The sequence below is a fragment of the Pyrus communis genome, chromosome 8, assembly GCF_041283825.1.
Source record: "Pyrus communis isolate YQ-2024b chromosome 8, ASM4128382v1, whole genome shotgun sequence".
Taxonomy (NCBI): Eukaryota; Viridiplantae; Streptophyta; class Magnoliopsida; order Rosales; family Rosaceae; genus Pyrus; species Pyrus communis.
Window position 1 is genome coordinate 16,693,484 of NC_142572.1, and position 12,235 is coordinate 16,705,718.

At 35.3% G+C, this 12,235-nt stretch overlaps 1 protein-coding gene across 1 annotated transcript; it reads left to right on the plus strand.

Moving 5' to 3' along the window:
- The first annotated feature begins 6,655 nt into the window (after positions 1-6,655).
- LOC137716880 (patatin-like protein 2) lies at positions 6,656-9,178 on the plus strand. Its single transcript, XM_068456237.2, has 7 exons — positions 6,656-6,864; positions 7,248-7,429; positions 7,533-7,722; positions 7,899-8,060; positions 8,171-8,473; positions 8,588-8,760; positions 8,847-9,178. The coding sequence occupies exons 1-7, from the start codon at positions 6,733-6,735 to the stop codon at positions 8,923-8,925; spliced, it is 1,221 nt and encodes a 406-aa protein (XP_068312338.2). The 5' UTR covers positions 6,656-6,732; the 3' UTR covers positions 8,926-9,178.
- Positions 9,179-12,235: the final 3,057 nt, after the last annotated feature.

Here is a 12,235-nt window from a genome sequence, read left to right on the forward strand (position 1 = left end):
GGTAAAAACAATCGAATGCAACAAAATAAGTAATCAAGGAGTGATAAATCATGATTAATATATGTATTTCAATGACACATCTAACGAATTGCAAGAGATTTTTAATGCTTAAAAATATCTTCCTCCAACCTTGCATAAGATGCAAAGACTAAATAACGAGGCTCATACCTTCAGAACATTGGATGCCGATTCATGGTGGGAGGTGCTCCAATCTAGGGTTCATGGGTCAAAGAGGCAGGGGGCGGCGATAGAGGGGTCATGGGGGAAAACGCAGAGGATGTGGGAGAAGTTGTTGGGTGATGGGTCTGGCAGAGGGCGATTAGGGTTTTGGAGGAGAGGAAAAGCCTACATAATTTGCAGGTGGGTTAGAGGCAAGTGAGGTGGCCGATTATGTTATTATTACATGGTTCTGAGGTTTACATACCAAAATAATTTGTGGTTTGTAATTGCTAAATTGCTTATATTTTTTTTTCTTTTCAGTTTTAATTAGATGGTTAGAATAATAATTTCATAGAGATTTAGTTGACAACCAAAATTCTATTAATATAGTTTTAGACCAAGCTTGTTTCACTTACCAAAAAATGAATTTGTAAGGAATTGATATCATTCACATCCTTATGTTTGCTAGAACCAAAAGAATGGAAAACATAAATGCATCTGGGTATTCTCATACCTAAAAAGTGAAAAAATCAATGAGAAATGAGATTAACATGTGTTTGTTTATTTCATACCAAATTCTCCATATCCTTATTCTGATAACTTGGAAAGTAAACATGCCCAAAAAAATAGGCCTGTCCCAAGTGTTTACCATCAAGAATCGAATGAAAAAAAATAAACCTGAACTCTAATAAAGTGTAAACTTATACTGGAATTAAAATTGGGAATTGTTACTGACACTTCAAAACTCTGATTTTCCATTCTAAACTTTATATAATTAGAAAGAAAACTACATTTGTGAGGAGTGTAAATGAGATTTTTTGAATGCTAATAACTATTCTCTTAAAATAATTAATTATTAGAACACATCAGTATAAAAATAAATTACCTTTCATGTCACATCCCGGCCCAGGGCGGATCACTTCCCGGGCCCGCTCTACCACCGTAGCACGATATTGTCCACTTTGGGCTTACCATTCCCTCACGGTTTTGTTTTTGGGAACTCACGAGCAACTTCCCAGTAGGTCACCCATCGTGGGATCGCTCTAATCCCCTTCTCGCTTAACTTCGGAGTTCCTATGGAACCCGAAGCCAGTGAGCTCCCAAAAGGCCTCGTGCTAGGTAGGGATGGGAATATACATTTAAGGATCACTCCCCTGGGCGATGTGGGATGTCACAATCCACCCCCCTTAGGGGCCCGACGTCCTCGTCGGCACACCACGGCCAGGGTTAGGCTCTGATACCAATTGTCACATCCCGGCCCGGATCACTTCCCGGGCCCGCTCCACCATCGTAGCACGATATTGTCCGCTTTGGGCTTACCATTCCCTCACGGTTTTGTTTTTGGGAACTCACGAGCAACTTCCCAGTGGGTCACCCATCATGGGATTGCTCTAGCCCCCTTCTCGCTTAACTTCGGAGTTCCTACAGAACCCGAAGCCAGTGAGCTCCCAAAAGGCCTCGTGCTAGGTAGGGATGGGAATATACATTTAAGGATCACTCCCCTGAGCGATGTGGGATGTCACATTTCATCAATCAAAATTGAGAAGGCAATTTTGGTGTAAAAATTTGAAATCTATTCAGGCTTTTTCATTTTTGCCCCCCACATTAGAGCTATCCTACCGTTGAGGAAGGGAAATGGCGATGACAAGCAATCACTTTTACTACTCACTCTAAAAAGGCAATTGCTCTAGCAGCCCAAAAATCAATCTCGTATTATCCTTTCATACTTTACTATTCACTCTGAAAAGGCAAATGATAAGATTTTTACTACCTACAAAAATAGGGATAAAAACATATGAAATACTTACAAGAATACAAGGATGTTGTAGTATAGATGCTCATGCAAGGTTGTTCTCCTCAAGGACTATTTGGATAATTTATGCAAAAATAATTCCTAATTAAATACTTCAACTTAAAAGTTGAGAAAAGAGATTTTAGACTTGAGTAATATTAAAAACGACTTTTAATTAAAAACAAATATGATAAAAGAAAAGAGTTTTAAATACCAATTCATAAAAGCACTAGGGTTCCACCATCACCTAGAAATCCTATGCATTTTTACCAATTACTTATGATCCACACATGCCACTTTGAAGGTTAGGTTTTCCTAATTTATATTCTACTTGGAACCTCCAACATAGAACGTATATTTAACATACAGCCCGTCTGGACGTTCTAATCAAATCTGAACATGAGAGACTCATTATACTTTATGAAAACCCTTTGAAAAACCATACAACCCTTAATAAGTGGTGTTCATCTTAAGTGAAATCACAATTATTAATCACAAGAAGCCAGCGCCAATTTCAGGGAACCTTCCGACCAAAATTGCATCAAATTACTTTTCTAAAGATCCTAATAGTGATCAAGCATTAATATAATTAGATAGTTTTAATCACGGTGATTAATAATTCAAAGCAAACATGGAATCAATCATAAGCAATTAAATAAAAATTACATATTCATGCTAAGGCTCAAGGCTTTACCCTAGCAAAAGGAATTAGTTATGCATATTCATAATTGAAATCATAGAAAATATTATTAAAAATAAAAGGAATGAAAACACCTCTAAGAAAACTAGGGCCATCAGGAGGCGACTCCCTAAGAAAACCAGGGACATCAGGAGTAGGGATGGGCAAATACCCATCGGTTATGAGTAATCACAGTTACCCATTCGAATTTCACGGTTGCGGTTATAGGTAACCGTTTATTCGTGAAATTTATATGGACGGTTATGGGTATTAACTACAGTTATAAATGGGTACCCATTTACCATTTATTTTAATATATACATAAAATTAAAAAACAAAGTAACAAAAAACAAAAACCTAAGCTAAGCTAAATCACAACATTCACTTTCCATAGAATTTACATGTTGATTATAACATCCAGTGCTAATGCTTAGTTATTCCAGTGCTGGTGCTTATAACATTCAGTCCTGGTGCATATTGATTATAATATCCTCAACCTAAGATAATGACTACCTTGAGGATGTTACAATTGAAGACTTGATTGGGTATAAAAGAAAAATATGTCTAAAATATATGAATTTTCTTTCCAATATGCTTGCTCAAGTAATGAGAGGTATTTTGTTAGTAACAAATCAATTCTTAGCAAATATATCATATTACCTTGATTGATAACAGTTAAAAATATCATTCGTAAATTCTTATTTCAATTATTGAAGTTGTATACGGTTACGGTTCAAAAAAACATGTAAATAGGAGAAAAAAGGGTAAATGGGTTAAAAAATGGGTAAACTACGGTTAGGGTTAAATAGATGTTATAGGTATGGTTAACCGTTTATAAACAGTTATGAGTATGGGTATAATCATTTAGGCAATTACCTAACAGGTAAACGGTTATGCGGGTATAAGTATAAATGGTTAGGGATAAATAACCGCGGTTACCTGTGCGTCATAACGATTGTCCATTCCTAATCAGGAGGCGCCTAACCAAGCACTAGGTACGGCTAATTTGCATCCCAGTAAAACCCGAATTTGATTTTCATTGATATATTCTACCTAGTGATTTCCCCTTCTGGTACTTTGCAATTTAGGATTTCATTGTGGGTTAGATAATTTATGATGTTGTATGGAATTAATTTGTTGTGATTGTTCAAATTGGATCCTTTTTTTATTGATTTTTATTACCCTGCTTTTTATTTAGATATTATATCAAACGCTTTACTATGTCAATCTTATTTAGTCTAGTCTAAATCAATCCAGCTTAGTTTTTTAAGTTAATCCAATCTGAAATTATCCGATGTAACAAACACATCCTTATTAGACAGATGACGAAACTCGATATTCTTCTTGTGTGGAAGAAAGCATTTGTCCCTACCCTAAGAAGCACATTCATGTCCACCCTAATTGATTTAGACCAAAACGAAGTTTAGACCTGTCTTTTTGAATAATCAAACCCAAACAATTAAATAAGGATCAGAATATCCTTCAACCGCGACAGATTAATTCGTTTGTTCCCTTTTTCCAAACCCCGAATTGAAAGGCTGATTATTGCTCACGGTTTTGGATTATTTCAACCGTTTGATTTAATACAGCATCTGGCTGTTTTGGTTTGTTTTTTTCAAGGCACGTGTTAAGAGTCTAATTATTTGCAAACTGAGCGATGACTATTCATCTGACTTTTTAAAAAGAAGAATTTGAAGCACAATTGGATAAAGTTACATATTATCCTATCTGTCAACCTCGTATTGTTGAATTGGCTACTGCCATATATAAAGACCAATTGGTTGATATCGAATAAATTCAATCGCTTTTTCTGTTTTTTGAACTGAATTAATAAAATACGGCAGCATGACCTTGAATAAATCCAATATATAATTAAGAGAAAAACTCATAAAACTCTGTCAAAAGTGAGACTCTCCATGAGTTTTCTGTGATCGTATGTTTCTCACAATATTTTAAAATATTAGCACGGTGATTGACTGTGAGGTAGCAAAAAAGTCCACAAAAAGTCAAGAGTCTCCTTAACATTTCTCTATAATTGTTCCCATTTATGCATGAGGCTATATGTGCAGGTTTAATTACGTATAAACCCCCTTACGGGCTTAAAATGGTGTTTGTCTACAAGTTTTGATTAGACGATGCTTATTATATAAAAACACTAATAATATTTTTTTTCGTTGAAATCACTGCACATAATCGCCAAAAACTTGAAGAATTCTGCAATGTTATATCACCCAACAGTTAGAGATAAAGATCAAAATATGCAACATAATCCGAAGGCATGATTAAGCACGCAAATGAAAAGACCTTTGCATCAGTCAAAATAAAACTCAATCAACTAAAAATCTATGATCAGTATAATGAGTTGAAAAACGAACAAGATTGTTTGACGCGCACACCATAAACCTAATGATAATTAAATGACCTTGGCAGCGGTTGAGACAAAATCTTGTTGCAGCCACATATACGTCCATGATCAGTTAAATATTGGAAAAAATAAGCAAAGTTTCTCAAGGAACTATATTTACACCTCATAGCAGACACATCAGGTTATTTATTTACTTTTTAAAATTTTATTATAGTTAAAAAGAAAGAGGGAAAGTTCGAAACTATTACAATAACTTAGAAGATGAGAAGTTTCGAACCAGAAACACATAAGTGAAAACCCAACAGCTACCCACTATTTCACAAAAATAAAATAAAAAATAAAAAAAACACCTACTTACTAGAATATTTGACCACATGCAAACGCATCAAGATGGTTATGAAGAAATACTTGAGAAGGCAACGTTCATTTTTATTTACTTACGTAAACCTAAAAATATAAAAGTCGGTCCACCTTAACCTATAAACCTAAAAAGTGCCAATGTTCTGACTTTTTAACCCTCACACTTCACTCTTGTTATAAAAAAAATTTAATCTTAAAAAAAAAAAAAAAAAAAAAAAAAAGAATCTTAACTGCACAATAAACACAAAATTAAGTAAAAATTATAACGCAAAGCAAACAAATATCTCAAAAAAAAAAAAAAAAAAAAAAGGGCAAAGCAAACCTAGATCTCAGAAGAGAAAGCTGAGCTGGGAAACACAAATTCATCACCGAACCATACACTGTATGGATGAACCATTCGAAGAAGTGCCGAGCAGAGGAGATGTAGTCTTCAACTTAAGAGATGGGTGAATTGGGGTTTTTTGTTATAGGTGTGGGATATCTTATTCTTAACTGGAATAGCTATACAAGGTTAATTTTAAAATTATTTTATGCTGATGTCACCATAAAACTATGAAACCCTAACGGAAGGGGTTCGTGAAATGATTTTGAAACATCAAGGGGTATTTCTGTTACTTTCAAAATTTGAGAGGGTTTTGTGAAAGCTTAAAAAAATCTCAAGAGGTGTATGTGTAATTACAAGTCAATATTGCATGCAGGAATATATTACATACGCAAGAGCCTCATCAAGCTGGATATTGGCTTCATAAAATTTTGGAGGAGATTATGGTCATCGAACTTTACAAAAATGATAAAGTATTACAAACCGTCTATTTATTGCGTGCATAAATATATTAATACAATAAAAATGTTACAATCAATTTATTTATTTGCTACAATTAATTGGCTATCCATTGTAATTTTATTGATTTTCTTATAAAATAATTTGGATCATAAGCAAAAAGTCTCGTGAATTAGCTACGAAGTTTTGTGTGGAAATTCCTCTACAATTCTTGTGGAGTCGGTCCTCTCTCTAATCGTATATGGGAGCTTGCCGGATTGTTGTGTTACGTTTGGATACTATTAAGACTAGAATTAATCATCAGCCCGACTTCTACATTTAAAATAGTCAATTAAATACAGCTATAATTAATTAATTCGCCTAATTTCTGAAGGACCGGCTGAGCAATTCAGCATGGGTTATTATCCACACGTTGGAAATTTATCTAAGGGAAGGTTGCATGCATATTTCCCGGAAGATGGGTTATCATGCAGAAACACGCATGCACGTGCGAAAGCTGGCGTTATAAATACCAAGACTACTACTCTCAAAGCATAACTCAGAAATCTCTCTCTCTCTCTCTCTCTCTCTCTCTCTCTCTCTCTCTAACTGCTCTGATGGAAAGAAACGGTAGAGTAGAGCCCCCCACAGTATTTGGAAAGATAGTCACAATTCTCAGTATCGATGGGGGCGGAATAAGAGGCCTCCTTCCGGCAACCATTCTTGCTTTCCTCGAATCTGAACTTCAGGTATATAAGATTTTCTGTCAAAATATACTAGCAGAGAGCACACATTTTGTGTGTGTGTGAACAATTTCTTTTAATAAGTTCATATTAATATTATATAATTACTGTTTTGTCTTCCTCATGTAAATATTGTGTATCAAAAGTGAGGGAAAAATAGAAAGATAGGTATGATTGTCATTTTGTCAAAATGTACAAAATTACCATTTTACCCTCCCTTTTGTCAATAGTGTGCATAAAAATGAAGGTAAAATAGGAAAAAAAGGGAAAAAAGTTGACAATGAGGATTTTCTTAATAATAGTATAAATAAGTACTTTATCATCTGTGTTAAGTGATTTATTTTCCCAATTAAGTACTAACAAGATTAATGTCATTGGTGGTACTGCAGAAGCTGGATGGTGAAGATGCAAGGATCGCTGACTATTTTGATGTGATTGCAGGAACAAGCACAGGTGGTCTTGTGACTGCTATGCTCGCAGCCCCAAACGAGAATAACCGCCCACTGTTCGCTGCCAAAGATATTATAGACTTCTACTTAAATCAATGTCCTAAAATCTTCCCCCAAAACACGTAATGCATGCTTAATTAATTACATGTTAATTATGTCCACTTAATTAATTTTTTATATTTTGGATATTCATAATAATTTTTGCTCTAATGGTTTAAACGACAGTTGGCCAATTTTTCCTTATACGACAAAGATTATCAAGGCTCTAGCAGGACCAAAATACAATGGCAAGTATTTGCATCGCTTGATTAGGGAAAGGCTGGGCAACAAAAAACTGCACGACACATTGACTAATGTTGTAATTCCCACATTTGACATCAAGAATCTCCAGCCAGCTATCTTCTCCAGCTTTAAGGTAATTTACCGTCTTTCTAGTATATTAACTAATTCGAAAAATTTCAGTATTGTCCAGAATATTCAGAATATTCTATACGTCAAAATATTGTAAAAGTTGTTCATGTCTAAAAATTATTTAAGCAAATTACTCATATATGTTGTAATATAATATGATATGCTTATTTTTGTTGGCAGGTGAAAAAGAAGCCATCATACGATGCCTTACTCTCTGACATATGCATTGGAACCTCAGCGGCACCAACTTATCTTCCAGCTCATTATTTTGAAACCAAGAACGCTGCAGGCAGAACTAGGGAATTCAACCTTATAGATGGCGGCGTGGCCGCAAATAATCCGGTATATGCGATAGGAGGAGTTATATTACCAGATTGTCAATTTATACCATTGATTTTAAAAGTAAACTTCAGGATTATAAAAAAATAACTTAAAACATTTTGTCCTTGCAGACTTCTCTTGCTGTTAGTGAAGTTACAACTGAAATAAGGAAGGCAAATCCAGACGTCTTTCCTATGAAACCTATGGACTATGGGAGATTTCTAGTGATATCATTAGGAACTGGTTCATCAAAAGCTGAAATGAAATACCATGCACGCTCTGCAGCGAAATGGGGTCTGTTGAATTGGTTAACCAGCGGTGGCTCCACCCCAATCATTAATGTATTCAGTCAAGCAAGTGCCGATATGGTTGATCTTCACCTTTCTTCAGCTTTCCAAGCCCTTCATTCTGAAGAAAATTATCTTAGAATTCAGGTACTGAACTCGTCATCCGAAATGCATTTTATCCATAGATTCATCAGTATAACTTTTTTAGAATAATGTTGTTTAGACACAAAAAACTGATATCATTTCTGATACCAAACGTAGGATGATACCCTTATGGGGACAATAACTTCTGTGGATAGAGCCACAAAGAAGAATTTGACCAATCTTGTGAAAGTTGGTGAAGGGCTATTGAAAAAACCAGTTTCTCGGGTTAATTTGGACAGTGGCAGGTTTGAGGCTACTAAGCATGAGACAAATGCAGAGGCTCTTATAAGGTAAAATATTTATCATTAAACCAAAAGATTTATATATGTAATTGGTGATTAGTGAAAAATTGTAACTTAATTACTATAATTTTCAGGTTTGCTAAACTACTGTCGGAAGAGAAGAGGAGGCGCCAAGTAGGGTCAACCAACGGGCATGCTGAAAATACTGATTAATTGTTACCCTAAGATAATGACAAGTCATTATTCTTTAAATTATACTGTTTTGAAATGTAAATTGTAATAAATTATGGATAGTTCAAGGGTATGGGGGCAAATGGCTACCATATACTCCATCTTTTAATATTTGTTTGTGTTTGATTAAATCCCTGCTGGGATATCATAGATCTCTCTGTCATCGATATATTCATTCTTTTGTTAATTTGTTGGTTGTTGGATCCTCAATAAAATTAAGCTTTCATTTTAAAAACACGGTATTACAGTCCTGCACAATTCTTCATCATGGGGTACGCAAGAGTATTAAAATATACAATTACAAGAAGCAGCCATCCTATTCAGGCAGCATTATGTATATATTTCGAGGTTATTAAACTGAATATGCAGAGTGAAATGATGAGATTTTGGATTGATTTCTCAACTCTCACATACAGCTGTTTCTATTATCCTTAATTCGGTGCAAATCTCCTCTTATTGTGTGGCAGAACCCGGACCTAAAAGATATGGATTATCGTGAAGTGGAAAAAAATAGCATGAATACGATGATAATTGTAGTTTATTGACATGAGAAACCAAAGCTACAATTAACTCGAACGATATATGTGTTACATCGTCCCAAAACTGACATAAATCAAAGCTACATTAACTCGAACAAATTCAAAAGTCAAATACCTCAATTTTCGTGATACGCAACAACAAATAACCTTTATTGAACGTCTCTCCATTATTCTATTTTATTGAAATAATCCAATTTCTATTTACATCAAGCTATTCCTTATTTTATCATACAAATGTCATAATCGCATCCATTCTTAATTATCATTATTTAAAGACCATTTTTAGATTTATCCGACACTTATGAATGACTAAACAGTTTTTAAATTGAATAAATTTTTTTAGAGATGATCTTTAGACAATGATAAATAAATAAAAAAACAATCCCGATTATGAAATTTATACAATAAAATGTTGCCACATTTTCATTCGAGGAAGGATGCATGGCTCCTTACATGTATGGAGCCGAAAATTGTCATAATATATATAGTTTGTGTGTGTGTATTTTAGTAGAAAATAATATTTCCAAAACTATGCAGTGTGCATACACTTTTAGACTCAAATTTAAATTTCTCTTTCCGTAGGTTAGAGTAGTTTAAAAGTTCTCTCCCCCTTTCACAACGTACTGGACATTAGGTTGATTTCAATTCTTGTGAATGTGAACAAAAAAAAAATTAATAATAATAAGGAGATGAAAGTCCTAATTCAATCGCGAGAGGGTGATTCCTTGTTTTCTTTCTTCAACACCGAATTGAATGTTGATTGTGCGATGGGGTTTGGATTTCAATGGTTGCTAATATAAAACAATACATCTGATGGATTATTTCTTTTAATTAGATTTCAAATTGTTGCAAACTGGCAGACGAAGAGGTTTGAATCATCTCATTTTAAAAAATAAATATAAAATCTGTTTGGATAAAACCATCTATTACATGTCGTCCTATCTGTCAAGCTGATTGTTGAATTGGCTTTTGGGGCCATGTGTAAGACCAATTGAGGTACTACTACTTTGACCACTAGTGGTCATGAATATTTACAGGTCAATATTGCATGTGCAGGATATGCAGCTACCACGAAGAACTCTTCATGTTTATATCATGTACGCAAGAGCCTCAAGAATACTGATAACGGCTCATGTGTCGATAAGTTGTTAAAGTCTGCATACAAACAATTAGATGCTTTAATAAAAAAAAGGGCTGGTTGAATTACCGAATGGCTAGGTCTACAAGAAACCACGGTTACAACTAAGCTATATATATCACTTACAATTTTGTGTTTACGTTTCTATCTTTTTTCTGATATCTTATTAGCTCCATTGCTGATACTTGATTTGTAACATTCTGTCCCGATTTTATCGGAACAAAAGAGGTATTTTCGGGAAATTTGCATCTTGGGCTAGATATTTCTCTTTTAAAATTGTTGTGTGCCCAAGGGGCCCACCTTTTGTTTGTTGTTCCTCGGGTCCAAGCCTTTCACCTTTCTCTCTCTTCTCTCCTTCTCCCCAAGCTCTCTTTGTCTCAGTTCTATCTTTCTCCCTCTCGGTGCTCTTCTTTCCGACAAGAACACACACACGCACCCATACATATATACACACATCCATATCAATCTCTTCATCCCGCTAAGTAGTACAACTTTCCTTTTTGAGTCACCCAATTTCGTTTAGTATTGAAGAAGTTATATCAATTTGAATTTTACCCAGTTTCCAGCGACCTCCGAGGCTTTCGAGGCGTTTTCCTGCCAAACCACAGCGCGTTAGATGTCGTGCGATGTACCATTCTCTTTGTCTCATCGAGTACTACAACCTTCGTTTTTGTCTCACTTGATTTCGTTGAGGTTTGACAAAGTTATAGATGTTTAAAGTTGGCTCAGTTTTTCGACAAAAAAACCTCAAATTCTGGTGTTCTTCTATGGTTAGCTACAGTGAGCAGCAGCCACACCAGGCCTTTGGGCCTTTAGCATCGGCCCTCTTTACTAACCCAAGCTCTTAAGAACTCGGGCTTTAGGCCCGTTATCCTTTTAAACCCAACCCAAATCATTTAATCTATTTATATTTATTTATTTCGTTTTATAAAAACCCAAATGGCTACTGGGCCAGGCCTTCAGCCTAAGGCTAGTTAGGACCAAACCCAAAACCCTTAGAGGCTAAGGCCTTAGGGCCGTGTAGGAGTAGGCCTTCGGGCCTTTGCATTTAAGCCCAAACCCTAGGCCCTCCAGCCTATTAACCCCTTGAAGCCCAAACCCAATAACCTTTTTATTTTCATTTATCTTAAAACCCTAAACCCTTTTTTCCTTTGGGCCAGGCCTTAAGCCTAAATCCCTTTGGACCCAAGCCCAAAGCTCAAGCCCAACTCGGATCCACCTAAGCCTAGACCCGCTGACTTTGACCATGTTTGACCGTTGATCAAAGTTGACTTTGACTTTGATTGGTCAACGTTGATTTTGACCATTGACTTTTTGGGTTTTCGTTCAAGATCTCTCCTGGGCTAATTTCGACGTCCTGGACCTGTTTTTGAAGTCTTTTTTTTTTCCAAATTCAATCGTTTGAGTAGAGTTTAACTAAATGTACCCTTTATGTGTGTAGAGACAATTAATTGTGGCGTTCTGTCTCCGTTAGTTGCGTGGCTCTTCGGCGGTTAAGTATATGTGAGTAGACCTCTTCAAAAATGCATGTTTTAATAGTAGAAATGCATACATGAAAAGCATGATTTGATGACTATGTTTTATGAAACGTTTTATGAAACGTTTTATGAGATAA